At 46.3% G+C, this 14426-nt stretch overlaps 1 protein-coding gene across 1 annotated transcript; it reads right to left on the bottom strand.

Moving 5' to 3' along the window:
* Positions 1–277: 277 nt before the first annotated feature.
* MARCH11 (membrane associated ring-CH-type finger 11) lies at positions 278–10933 on the bottom strand. The gene is made up of 4 exons (XM_015425876.1): positions 10907–10933; positions 7268–7423; positions 5208–5400; positions 278–600 (listed from the first exon to the last, which is right to left on the bottom strand). Exons 1-4 carry the CDS (start codon positions 10931–10933, stop codon positions 278–280), a joined length of 699 nt encoding a protein of 232 aa, XP_015281362.1.
* Positions 10934–14426: the final 3493 nt, after the last annotated feature.

The following is a 14426-nucleotide window of genomic DNA, read 5'->3' as shown; positions in this document are numbered from 1 at the left end:
AAAATATTTGTTTCAACATTATTAAAGCTATCGTGAAATTATATTTGTATAAATGCCAAGTACAAATAGATAAAAAGTGAGAAATCGTGGTATTAAAAGAAAGAGACCTTTCCCAGGAAAATGTATTTGCAATTCAACTGATCATATAAAAGCAAAATTTAAAAACTTTATACATTTTTTATGTGCTATGGTTTCACCCTTCCGTTTAACTACATTCTAGAATACTTTTAGAGAGTTCCAAATACACTTTGTGCGCATAGCACTGCGACCAGAACTTTTACACTGAAGTCACTCGCATTACAATTTCTCCAGAGCTGTCATCCTCCGAAGAGTCCTCCTGAGGTCTCATTCGATTGAAGAGATGTAGCAACACGTAGCTGCACTGAAATCTTGGGGAGGTTAACTGCGTTGGATGAACCAGACTCCTGCTTCGAAATGCATTTACTGGTAACCACAAAGTCCTCGTTGCGGAGGACTCTCCTCGGTTGCTCTCTTCTATGTCAGTCGCTTTGTCGTAATTCAGTACATTCCAGTGTAGATTGACAGCTCTCCAACGCTTAAATACTTTGCATACTGAGGCACCTTCGTGTACAATCAGTCCTGAAATTAAAGGAAACAATTATGCAGCCCCCTAGAATTTTACCCCAAGCATAGCTATTTGCAAGCCAATGCTACTAAAATTGAATTGATAGGCTGAGCCACAATGGAGTTAAAAGAAGTTAAAGGTAAAGGTAAAGGTTCCCTTGCTCGAAAACCAGTCGAGTCCGACTCTAGGGTTGTGGTGCTCATCTCCGTTTCAAAGCCAAAGAGCCAGCACTGTCCAAAGACATTTCCGTGGTCATGTGGCCAGCATGACTAAACACCAAGGCGCACGGAACGCTGCTACCTTCCCACCGAAGTGGTACCTATTTATCTACTTGCAATTTCTTGCTTTCGAACTGCTAGGTTGGCAGGAGCTGGAACTAGAGACGGAAGCTCACTCCATCATGCGGCGCACTCGAGTCTTGAACTGCTGAACTTCCACAGCCTGCAGTTCAGCGTCTTAACCCCTTGAGCCACCGCAGCTCCTAAAAGAAGTTATTAGGTTTCAAATGACTGATATCCACTAGGTGAAATGGCTTTCCAACCAGGGAATGTTTTCTAGATGGGACGTGGGTTGCACTGTTAATGAGCAAGAGGGGGAAAAGATAATGTTCTAACTTAAATGACAGTGCATTAAATGTGTCAGATTCATGTAAACTACTACACTGTATAAACTGAACAAAGTCCAAGTCCAGAGGCACCTTGAAGATCAACAAAGTTTTATTCAAGGTGTAAGCTTTTGTGTGCGTGCTTTGAATAAAACTTTGTTGGTTTTAAAGGTGCCACTCCTCCTCTTCCTCCTCCTCCGCTGGACTCAAACTTTGTTCTACTGCTTCAGACTAACACGGCAACCCACTTGACTGTATAAACTATATATTTAACCTGTAAAAGGTAAAGGTAAAGCAGGGTTGCGGTACTCATCTCCGTTTCCAAGCCGAAGAGCTAGCGCTGTCCGAAGACGTTTCCGTGGTCATGTGGCTGGCATGACTAAACACCAAGGCGCACGGAACGCTGTTCCCTTCCCACCGAAGTGGTACCTATTTATCTACTTGCAATGTCTTGCTTTCAAACTGCTCGGTTGGCAGGAGCTGGAACTAGAGACGGGAGCTCACTCTGTCATGCGGTGTACTCGGGTCTCGAACTGCTGAACTACCGACCTTCCACAGCCTGCAGTTCAGTGTCTTAACCACTTGAGCCACTGCAGCTCCTACTTAACCTGTAGTTTTTACTAAAATAGATAATTCAGGAAAATCCAAGCCCGTGGGTGGCATCCAGCGCAAAAAACCTGCTTGGGCGTGTGCTCTCGCACAAGAGGAAGCATGAGAAATAGATGAGAACAGCTGCTTGCATGAAGACAAACATTCTGTATCCCCCCCTTGTGTCTCCTCTTGTGCAAGACATTGTGCAACCTCTTTCTAGGCCATGTAATAGATAGGGAACAAAGCACACCATCTTATATGAGCAGAACTCTGCTGTCCACATAGATTTCTACTTGCATATCTTTGGACCCAAGCCAATGTCTTTAAACCGAAGACCTTTATTTACAGTAAGCAAATTTATTCATAATCTTTGTTAAATTCATGATAAGAAGTGATGATAGTTAAGCAGCAAGACCTCTAAGTATCAGCAGAACGTAATTGTTGTGCTGTCTCGCCTTAAAATAGTATATTTTATGCTGAATTGTTTATTAATACATTTATTCGAGTCCAGTGACGGATTAACGAAAGCCCAGTCTTCCCGTTTCTTCGGATCTCTCATTTCTGGAGCCACAATTGACTTGTGTGAGGCAGGTACCAAATGCTGAGGGTGGGGTGCCTCACCTGGTCGGAGGGCCTTCACTCGGCAGTCTATGAGGGAGGCGTTCTCAGCCTTTTGGAAGAAACTTCCCAGCATAGGGTGGTTTTCAGGACCCGCATGCAAAGTGACCCCGTGTTACTTCCCAACTCCTCCATATAAAATGAAGAAATCACACATCAGTTACCACTGAACGAGCACGTATCTTGTTTTTCATGTTAACTATTCCTATTTAGTGTTACTGAGATGTATATTTTTAAAATATATTTTATTGGTTTTTATACTTCTAAACCCTACAGGGAAAGGGACAAGGGAACAACTCTAAAACTACAACAAGTAGCATCTGAAAGATACAATTGAATATATTTCCCGCTTTAACAATAGGTGAAAAGATTAGATATATTTTTATGCCAAAATACATTATGCTCATTCTAGGTTTCTTATAATCCAATATTAGAGTTTATTTTTTACACTTCTTTCTCTTGACTGTTTGATGTCTTTGGAGCCGCCGCACCTTCCTCAGATTCTGAAGTTGTACTGCTGGATTTGCTTGACTTGCTTGAAGAATCATCCATTTCCTCGCCACTATATTCCTCTTCTTCGCCATCATCATTATTCAGGTTTAATTGCTGTTTTAAGAAGCTTTTTGCCTTTTGGGCAGTGTCAATTTTAATTTTCTTATCGTTGAATTTGAATGTGAGTCCTTCTGGGAACGTCCATCTGTATACAATTTGTTTATTTTGGAGAAAAAGAATCTATACTGATGCCTTCTTTCCCGGATCTCAAATGGAATGTCTTTTAGGATTTTAATTTCCTCCTCCCGGATCTTTAGTATTTTCCCCAATGTGGCTTTCAAAACATTGTCTCTCATAGTTCTCTTAGAGAATTTCACGTAGATTTCACCGGGCAGTTTATTTTTTCTTATAAAGTCCAGGTAAGTACAGTAAACCAAATCCATATCCTTCTGGAGGTCTTCTTGCTTGAGATCTGAAATTGATGCGATTGCTTCGCTTAAAATCCTTTTTAAGTCTTCTCCCTTTTGCTCAGATAAACCTTCAAAGCACAAAACATACATGGATTTTCCCAATTGAAGCTGTAGAAGTTGATTTTTTTCCGTGTTTCTTTCTTTTTTTCTCCTCTGCCATCTTTTGCTCAATATCTTTAGTCTTTCTTTCAACCTTCTTAATTTTTTGGTCCGTTTTGTCAGCTCTCTTCCCCATTTGTAAGAGTTGTTTTTGCACAGAGTTTAGCTTTGAGTTCATAATCAACATTTGCTCCAGCAGAGGGCGCAATGCAGAGGCCAGCATGTTGGGAAAGTCTGGAGCCGTCTCTAGGGATTGGGTGGGAGTTGTTGGTACTGAGCTTCCAAGAGGAGGTTTCTTCTCCGCCCCTGTTCTTTTCCCTCTACCAGCCATTGTTTTTGTTACGAGAAAATTTATAGTTTTAAAGTAAAAGTCAACCGATTTCAGCGCTTCTTGGATTAAATTACACCTTTCAAACTCGAATAAAGTCTCATATTGTTAGTTATGCCTTCTCTATCTTTTTTTGCCGCACTTACAGACCGTTTCATTCAGGGGGGGGTGGAACTCCAACCCTTCCCCACCTGCCGCTTCTTGCCAGGTTGATCTAACGATCAGAGACTTTATAGCTTAAAAAAGAGTTACTTAGCTCATTGTTGTGCTACAATTATTCATTGCAGGTGTTGGTTTCGCTTCTGCTCTTGTACACTCATTCGGTGGTCATCTCTAAGTGCCATAATGGCTCCATGGCATCAGGACCTTTCAGGGGGAAAATAAGCCTCAATCTCTAAGCCGTCGTTTTGGGAGAGGCTTATCTCAGCTCCCAGGCTGGGGGGCCTTCTACAAAGGCCCCGAGGGGGTCTGGATCCAGCCAAGACCCCTCCTGATCACCCTGGCTTGGTGCGTCTCCATCAGAGCTAGATAGGACATGTCCAAGTGCAAGCCGCCATGAACCGTATTACTGAGATGTATTTCATGGCCATTTGACAAATTAGGCAGAGGCAAACCCAGGTTTACCCTTGAACCAGGTTTACCTTTCCTCCACTTAAGCTGGAGGAAGACTCCTTTGACTGGAGATTTCCAGTTTTGCGTAGTGGGATGCAGGGCTGGCCACTGATCGAACCCAAGCCTGTTTCACTGGGTGGTGATGGAAAGCACCGTCCAGTCGCAGCTGACTTATGGCGACCCCCGGTGGGGTTTCCAAGGCAAGAGGCATTAACAGAGGTGGTGTGCCATGGCCTGCCTCTGCATCAGGACCCTGGACTTCCCGGGAGGTCTCCCATCCAAGTACTCAAGCTTAGCTTCTGAGATCTGAGAAGACTGGGCTGAAGTGGTCGATCCGGGTCAAGCCTGTTTCACTCAATGATACCTTAAAGCAGCTGGATCCAGTCAGTCTTACCTGAACTCTGTACGTGACAAAACACTCTCAGACTGGTGTAATGAATATGAGTTCTTGCTGCTGTTTCAAGAGGACGCCGACATGGGGGACTCACCCAAACTAGTGGGTCAGTGGGGGGGGGGGGGCTTGGCCAGGAATCACCCATTTCTATTTCCTGTGCGGTCAAGTCTGCCAGGCTACTTTTGTGTCTTTGCCATGTGCACAGAGGTGATTAAAACGATCTAATCCTCACTTGGATTCAATCGTGCTCTGTGGTCTCTGCTGGCTTCTGAGGAGATGCTCTTAGAAGGAGTGTGGGTTGGAAAAGAATGGCTGCGCTCCTCCGGAAGCTGGATAGGAGCATCATAAAACAGCTGATCCCAAACGACCTCTTGCCACCTCGAAGACTAACAGGGAGTCGTTTAGGGGCTTACCTATGCACACGAGATCCATGAATCCATACATTCCGTAGCAGATCTGGAAAAGGACGTCTTTCCTTTGCCATACAGCGTAGGGACTGAGGGCCGACCAGAGCAGCCACATCACGCTGGCTGCTAAGAACAGCGATCCCAAAACGACGGCGACCAGCTGCACTTTCTCGACCAGGGAGACTGTGATGCTTTGCCACTGAAAGGAAGGAAAAGTCCCGTCACAGGTTTGCAAAAGCACTTCAAGCGAAGCTGGACTCCTCACGGGAATGTTCCTATGACAAGTGTGTCTGCTCATACGCTTAGGGGAACTTTTCACACTAGTGCCCGGCGTTGCCAGGTTCACCCTAGGCCACCAGTGCGGGATGGAGGGGCACTGCTGCCAGGTCCAGGCTGGGCAACTCCTGGAGACTCAGGGATAGAGCCTGGGGAGGACACAGGGGCATCAATGGGGCACAATGCCAGAGAGACCACCCTCCAAAGCACCCGCTTTCTCCAGGGGAACTGATCTCTGTAGTCTGGAGGTGAGCGATAATTTTGGGGGATCCCCAGGCCCCACCTGGAGGGTTGGCATCCCTATTCACATCTGAGTAGCAACTGGAGGAAGCTTAAAGAACAGTTTGCGGAGGCGCTCTGGTGATTAATCTGCTCGGGCTGCGATCACACACCTGAATAATCCACTTCCAGTGCACTTTCCAACTGGATTTTACTGTGTGAACGGGCAAAATCCACTTGGAAAGTGCATTGGAAGTGGCTTGAAAGTGGGCTATTTAGCGTGTGTGATCGCAGCCTTAAGCTTTAGCTATGTCCCATGTCAGGTAAACGAAAAAAGAATGAGAGGCGCTATCAAATGGCAGATATTCTAGTCACAGCGATTAAACGGAGGTGGAAACTGAGTGCACTGCCTGCCTGCTGCGGCGGTTGTGTGGCCTCCGGGAAGGGCACCCTGGCATGAGGCATTCCCGTTTGAATCCCACTGCACACTGATTGTACTAGTTCCCCACACACACACTGCCTCTACCAACTGCAATTCAATGGGGAGGGGGAATATTCAACATGCTTGGCTGTGGCCAGGTTGGAGCTCAGAGAATGGGGATCTTGGTATCATCCAGGTAAAGGTAAAGGCTCCCTTGCTTGAAAGCCAGTCAAATCCGACTCTAGGGTTGCGGTGCTCATCTCCGTTTCAAAGCCGAAGAGCCAGTGCTGTCTGAAGACGTTTCCGTGGTCATATGGCCGGCATGACTACACACCAAGGTGCACGGAACACTGTTACCTTCCCACCAAAGTGGTACCTATTTATCTACTTGCAATTTCTTGCTTTCGAACTGCTAGGTTGGCAGGAGCTGGAACTAGAGACAGGAGCTCACTCCGTCATGCGGCACACTCGGGTCTCAAACTGCTGAACTACTGACCTTCCACAGCCTGCAGTGAGAGTGAAGTGAAGTAGGAGTGACCAATGTACACTGCCTTGAGTACCGTGAAGGAAGGGCAGGAAAGCTTCTAGAACGGTCCTTTGATACTGGGCAGAATTCCCAATGGCTCTTAAGCTACTTTATGGTGCAGCGAAGTTAAGAGCGTCTTGTCTTGGCTCAAGGCTGCTCCAGTCTTCCTCTTTGATGAACGGCTTGGAATTCCTTGTGATGTACAGAAGAGGAGCACGCACCATTTTTATTTATTTCATTTCAATTAATTAAAATATTGATATAACCTGCCTTTCCCCCGAGTCAGCCCAGGACAATGAAGACTAAATTTAAAAATGTGTTCTGTGGGGAGGGGTTGTGACCCAGCGGTGGAGCCTCGGCCGGCCTGTCCCGCAGCAAGTCTCTCCCCGGCACTCAAACAGTTAAAAGGATCAGCTCTTCGGTACTGTGAGTGACTGAGACCTTGGAGAGCCACTTGGAGAGTCTGAGTAGACAGTGCTGAGACTTTGAGGGACCGGGGTGTGTGTGTGTGTCTGACTCAGCACAAGGCAGCCTCATGTACCCCTGCGTGTCTACAAAAGGATCTGGGTACCACCATCACCCAAACTTAATGCATAAGGCTGCTGGAAATGTTTTTAGAATTACCTGGCACGGCTTTTTCATTTTGATTGCTATCACATGGTATCTGTAACAGCAGAGTTCACAGGTCCAGGAGCCTCTTTCGCTGATCCACTTCAACAGGCAGAGCTGATGGGTGTACCGCACGGAGCCATCACAGCGACAGGGGTTTAGCAGTTCACCCTGGGGAAAGGGAGAGAGGTTACATGTCAAATGGATTGAGGTCCAATGGCTCATAAACACGGCATTAAGCAATCTCCAGCAGCTGTCTCAAAGTCTGTTTTCTCTACTTGTTTTTTAAAAATCTCTTCTTTTGTCTAGAAAAAACCCTATTTGTTTTCAAAATAGGATTCTGTTTATTTCAAATGGATTGAGGTCCAATTGCTCATAAACATGGCATTAAGCAATCTCCAACAGTTGTCTCAAAGTCTGTTTTCTCTACTTGTTTTTTTAAAAATCTTAGAAAAAACCCTATTTATTTTCAAAATAGGATTCTATTTATTTCTCCCATCCCAAGCTGCATATATGGCCTAAGAGCAATACTCTTTATATAGTTTGCATTTATTTAAGGAGTTGTATCCTGTTATTGGGCAAATCAATCATTTTAAAGAAAAACTGAATTAATCCAAGAGATATATTAATCTCATATAAAAAGAGTGCACAAACAATACCTGTTGTAAGAACATAAGAGAAGCCTTGTTGGGTCACACAGTGGCCAAAACCCAGGTGCCATCAGGACGTCCACCAGCAGGGCCAGAACTCCTGAAGCCCTCCCACTGTTGCCCCCCAAGCACCAAGAACACAGAGCACCACTGCCCCAGACAGAGTGTTCCACCTATACCTTGTGGCTAATAGCCACTGATGGACCTATGTTATCCAATCCCCTCTTGAAGCAGTCTATGCTTGTAGCTGCTACCACGTCCTGCAGCGGTGAATTCCACGTGTTAATTACTTCTTGGGTAACTAAGTAGTTTCTTTTACCTGTTCTAAGCCTACTGCTCCTTCATTTCATGGAGTGCCCATGAGTTCTTATCTTGTGAGAAAAGGATAAAAAGTACTTCTTTCTCTACGGTCTCTCCCATGCATAATTCAATCATCATTTCTCCAAGCTGTACATTTGCTGGACTTTGAAATCAGTATAGCCGTGATCATTAAAGTGAGAGTGGTGTTCAACAATTATGCTTGGGGAGGGTTGTGACTCAGAGGTAGAGCAGAAGGTCGCAGGTTCAATCCCCGTCATCTCCTTTTAAAAGGATCGGCTAGGAGGTGATGTGAAAGACCTGTTTTCGAGAACCCAGAAAGCTGATGTCAAATTGAGTAGACAGTACTTACCTTGATGGACCAATGGTCTGATCCAATATAAGGCAGAACTATATGTCAATGAATATGTGTTTGGATCTCATGTTTGCATGAGAACTTGTTGGCATGACTAAAAGCAGATTTCAATGTCTAAAAGCAGACATTACTCAGCACACACATCCCTGCAGGCCATTAAATGAACGGCAGAGGAGAGGAGGTCAGGCCAGTGGGACACTCGGCATTCATTACAGCAGCCTCAGAAGAGCCTCGGTTTCTACACGGAGTGCATTTCTTTCCATAGCGTAGAGACTTGGCATGTGGAAATCTGAATAGCATGGCATCAAATGCAGGAGATGGTGACCTGGTGGTGACATAGGCTGAGATTATAACACCAGCCTTAAGAAGAAGAAGAAGAAGAGATTGGATTTATACCCCGCCCTTCACTACCCAAAGGAGTCTCAGAGCGGCTTACAAACTCCTTTCCCTTCCCCTCCCCACCACAGACACCCTGTGAGGTGGGTGGGGCTGAGAGAACTCTGACACAAACTGCTCTTTTTCAAGGACAGCTGTGCCAGAGCTTGTGACTGACCCAAGGTCACATCAGCAGGTGCAAGTGGAGGAGTGGGGAATCAAACCCGGTTCTCCCAGATTAGAGTCGGCACACTTAACCACTACACCAAACTGGCTCTTATTTTGGCTGCCTAGGCAAAGGAAAACAAGAGGGCATATACAGCTCCTTCTCTCAGAATATCCAGGTTCAGGTTGGAGGGGGTGCAGGCTATTTTTTGTGGGTGTTTTTAGATGAAGACAACAACAAGTAACCAAGCATGTTCAAAAGGAATTTCAGAAACAGACTAGAAGGGAAGATTGCTGAATTACAAGTTATTACAGCACTCAGAATAATGGAACCCCCAGGGCTTAACAGAGATATTGGGTTCTTCATTCAGTTCTCACATCTGTTTGTTCACTCTTTTATTACCTGTATGCTAATTTGCTGCTATTCACAGGTCCTACCAACTTCTTTAATCCAATCTGAGCTACACTTATCGCTCTGTTACTTATGCATTTTGACTCTAATTAGCCCTTCCTGACAACCCCCGACCTATATGTTGTTGTTGTTATTTATTGAATGTAATGGTTGGTGAAGTGTGTTTCAATGTATCTGAAAAAGTGTGCATGTACATGAAAGCTCATGCCCAGAATGAAACTTCATTGGTCTTAAAGGGGCCACTGGACTCAAACGTTGTTCTACAATTTCCAGAGGCAACATTCTGCTTTATAACTTATAACTTAAAGGAAAGTTATAATTTATAACTTAAAGGGGGGTGGGGAGTAGTAGAAACTTCAGGCTCAGGGATTTTAGATATGATTCTAGCCAATGGAGAACAGAAAGAGCACGTGAGCTATAGAAGGTGAGATAATAAGAAAAGGAAACGGAGAGTGCAGTGAAGTACCATGTATTTTATTTTAGAAAAGCGGGGGGGGGGGTTATAAACTCCACATAGTTGTAAAATATATAAGCCAAATGAAAAGAGATTCAAGAGGAATCTGGAAGTTTCTACAGGAAATTGTACTGGAAGGACGGTTGCAAACCATTCTATTCTGGAATGAGAACGGAAACACAGAAGAATTGATGTGACTGCACTGAAGTGTTTTCACTGATCTAGGAACCCACTGGCATAACCCAGTGGGGCAGTGGATAATGCATCTGCATATTCTAGGTTTGACTCCTGGCTGGCATGGCAGGACTTTTCCCTGACCTCAATGGCCCAGGCTAGCCTGATCTCATCAGGTCTCAGAAGCTAGGCAGTATCTGTCGGATATTGTAACTCTGCATGCAAGAGGACCTGGGAGGGAAAGGGTTAAGGGAATTCTTTCACTGGGGACACTCGGCAGTTGCCCCCCCCCCCATTGGTTTGAGCCTTTTTGGCTGTTGCTTTTGCCTTCTGTTTCGTAAGAACATAAGAGAGGCCAATGTTGGATCAGGCCAAAGGCCCATCCCGTCCAACACTCTGTATCACACAGTGGCCAGAAATACCAGTGCCATCAGGACGTCCACCAGTGGGGCCAGGACATTAGAAGCCCTCCCACTGTTGACCCCCCCCCAGCACCAAGATGACAGAGCATCACTTGCCCCAGAGTCCCTATCTATACCTTGTGGCTAATATGGTTATCCATATGCTTATCTAATTCCCTTTTGAAGCCGTCCATGCTTGTAGCCGCCACCACTTCCTGTGGCAGTGAATTCCAAGTGTTAATCACTCTTTGGGTGAAGAAGTACTTCCTTTTATCCATTCTAACCTGACCACTCAGCAATTTCATGGAGTGCCCACGAGTTCTTGTATTGTGAGAAAGGGAGGAAAGTACCTCTTTCTCTACCTGCTCTTTTTCCATGTTTCCTCTTATATGGGACCTCTCTTCTTCTTCTTCTCCTCTCTCTTACCTGGGCTTGGAGCTGTAGTGACTTAACCTTTTTGAAGTTATTCTGTTCACAATACGTTAAATGTACTGACATGAACATGTCATGTCAGATGTGCTTCTATTTTTGTAAGTAACATTTCTTTCTCTCGTTACCACTGGAGTTAGATCATCTTTGTAATTTGTTTGAACAGCATTTCCCCCTGAACTGGGAAACGTGGAGGATCGGGCATACTGTGTAAAGCCTCTGTGCTTCCAAGGCAAATGATTTCTTTCTTTTTTTTACATTTAACTCCAATACTATCCGCCCTGGTTAGTGTTTGGATGGGAGACCACCAAGAAGGTCCAGGGTCACTACTCAGAAGGAGGCAGTGGCCAACCACCTCTGGATGTCTCTCGCCTTGAGAACTCTACAGGGCGGCCGTAAGGTGGCTGTGGCTGGACCCCACTCTCCTCTACCACCGCCAGGGGCCAAGAGAGAAATTACCAGGAAGCGGAAGAAAGGACAGGTGGCTGAGGCTGAGACTATTGATATAATAAAAATATATTGGGAAAGAGCGAGAAAACCAATGAGAGAAAGGCCAGAAACAACAAACAGGAGATCAGAATGCAGAAAATACTTTTTCAACCTAGAAGGCCATACTGCCAGGTTAGAAAAGAAGGCTGAAGAGATGCTTTCCTTCAAGCTTTTCAAAGCAAGAAATGCCGCTGGCAAAAACTAGAAGGGGCAAAAGTTATAAGTAAAGAACGTGTAAACAGATACTTAAGAAGTGCAACTTGGGGCCGAACTAAAGGTTTCAGATTTTGCCAGATCCGGCCCCTCTGGACTTTTAAAATCCCTTTCCCCAAAGCTGCTGTGTGTCTGCTGGGAAAGGGACCTCCCGCGCCTGACGCGCCAGGATTCCTGAGGTGTGGCTGGGCTCTCGTGGGGTCCTGGTGACATTTGCCCCCAAACTGTGAAGGAAACTAACAGAAACATCCCAAGCAGCTTGACTCAGGATCCTACTCCAGCCTGCTCAGTGTGACTTACTCCCAGGAAAAGTGCTCTTAGGGTGGCACTCGCAAATGTTACAGCTTTGATCGGGAATGGCAGCTCCCAATCGGGAAATGTAGGCGGGAGTGAACTGTTTTTCAGAACAGGAGCTTCTGCAAAGGTTTAGAGCAGGATTGTGGCACCAATCCTATTAGCCTGTCTGGAGAAAGAACAGCCAGAATGAGGATTGTCACCCTTCAGGTGAACTTGAGTGTGATTAATCCCTCGAGCTGCTTGTGTGAGGAACACAGTCTCAAGATCAAACTAGTCCCAAAGCTTGGAAGTTTGCAGTTGGTGCTCCTTGGCATTTTTCTTTGTGAATAGCAGCTGCCCAAGGGCTCTGTTCTGGTCAGGACCCCGGCCCGGGAGGGAGGGAGGGAGGGAGGGAGGGAGGGAAGGGGTCTCACTTCTTCCCCAGGGCCATTTTCCTGACCTGAAAAGGCTTTGCAGAGTGACCTGCTGAGGAAAACAGAAGGCATTCTGTGCGTCGTCTCCATCTTTGCCCCAATGGGACAAATATGAACTCTTTGGGGGCCATTTCCCCACACATAGCAGTGCCAGTCTGAACTGGGCTTCTGTGCGGCTCCTACTTCTGAAGGGAAAGCAGTTGGGATTACCAAAGACAGGTCTCCCAGCATCTCACCTAGCTGCCCCTTGGAGCCATGAGACAGCACACTGGAGCATTTAGGGGGGAAAAATAATTGTAAGGGGAAAAAATAATTGTAGACCCTTGAACCTGACGTTCATGTCAAGGAAAAAATTTCATGGCAAAATAACAAAACCATTACGGCACAGCCCATGCAAAGTTCAGCCCCATGAGCTTAGCTCTCCCATAGACAGCAGTGAGACGCATCGAATTTAGCCTTGATTTTTACTTGGGAGGAGAAATGAGCATTTAATATTAGTCAGCATGACTTGAGGGAGCAGATAAACTGAAAACCAGTAACGAAGAGTGAGAAATGTTACACACAGAAATGCAAATGCAAATGGGGTTACTTGACTAGTTCAGGATCAGTGCTAATCAACTGAACATCAGTCAACAGTGAGAGTCACGACAAAATATGACAATACTTGGGGACCCAAAAGTGGGAAGAAAGATGGCCAAGAGGATTAAAAAAAAAACAAAAAAACCATAGATAAAGATAATTGATTTTAGAAAAGCCATCATACCTCTGTACCCAGTGTAGAGTTCCTCATCAGGAGTGCTACGTTCAGCTCTGGACCCAGGGTTCCCTCTAAGCTGTGTGTGTGAGAAGCTGCTCATGAACACTGGAAGCCCCGCTCAGCAGCCATCTGGCGCCACGTGGGGTCTTGCACGGCCCATGGCCCATTTGAAGATTTAACAGCAGTCCTGCTCTGCTCAGGATGGGAACTGTCTCATTCAGTGGGGGAGGGGGGGATCAGAGGGAACATTGGACACCACCACAGCTGAACTAGGATGCAGACAAACCTGAAAAGAGCAAACAACTGCAAGGACGGGAAAGACTTTACGAGAGGGAGATGGCTGCATTTATCCTAAACGCCATCAGGAACGATGGGGAAAGAAAGATGGTATAGATAGATGATAGATACAGACACACACGGTGAAGAAGCCATGGCTGGATGGCAGTCCCACCCTTCTGCATAGCTTGAATGGACAGTGACGCGCACACACGCAAAGTTCGGCTTGGAAGGGAGCAAAACTCTGGGCGGCTGGGCCTGATCCCTGAGGATCCCTGACGCTGACTCAGCTGGAGGACCTGACCGCTGTGACCCTGTGGATGGCCTTATGGAGCATCACAGTTAAAACGCCTTCTGTGTCTCGCTACATATGTGTGTAGGACAATCTAGAAACTATTTTATACTGCATTTGTTTCAGCTGCCCCAAGACCACAGCCGAAGGCCAGTGGTCGATACATTAAAGATGAGACGTGCGGGGGCTTGAGTGACCCAAAGCCCACTTTTTCAGAGAAGAAGAAGAAGAGAAGAGATTGGATTTATACCCCACCCTTCACTCGGAGTCTCAGAGCGGCTTACAAACTCCTTTCCCTTCCCCTCCCCACAACAGACACCCTGTGAGGTGGGTGGGGCTGAGAGAGCTCCGACAGAAACGGCTCTTTTCCAAGGACAGCTCTTATCAGAACTACGGCTTGCCCAAGGTCATCCAGCAGGTACAAGTGGAGGAGGAGTGGGGGAATCAAACCCGGTTCTCCCAGATTAGAGTCGGCACACTTAACCACAGGAGTGATGTGCGGTTGGGAAGGGCAGTTTGGGAGTTGGGAAGGGGTCCTCTCCTCTCCAGACAGGGATGCATGGGGCGGGGCTCCTCCCTCCTCCCCCCTCCCCCCCCGCGCGCTCTGGGGTCTGGAAGGGGCCCGTGGCCACGGATCCCACACCCTCAGCGGGACCAGTCGGACCTCAAGGCTTCCCAGCCGGCCTTGGCGGAGCTGGGGGGGG

This window comes from Gekko japonicus, unplaced genomic scaffold (genome assembly GCF_001447785.1).
Source record: "Gekko japonicus isolate JY-2015 unplaced genomic scaffold, Gekko_japonicus_V1.1 scaffold31, whole genome shotgun sequence".
Classification (NCBI taxonomy): Eukaryota; Metazoa; Chordata; class Lepidosauria; order Squamata; family Gekkonidae; genus Gekko; species Gekko japonicus.
The sequence above is the reverse complement of the archived record's forward strand: the minus strand, read 5'-3'. Positions and strand labels throughout refer to the sequence as shown.

Coding starts and splice junctions, on each gene's coding strand:
- MARCH11 (XM_015425876.1), bottom strand. CDS start 10,933: ATGGAAAAAGAGCAGGTAGAGAAAGAG. Junction 7,424..10,906: donor AAGAGCAGGTAGAGAAAGAG/GTACTTTCCTCC, acceptor CCCTTTCCCCAG/GGTGAACTGCTAAACCCCTG. Junction 5,401..7,267: donor AAATGAAAAAGCCGTGCCAG/GTAATTCTAAAA, acceptor CCTTCCTTTCAG/TGGCAAAGCATCACAGTCTC.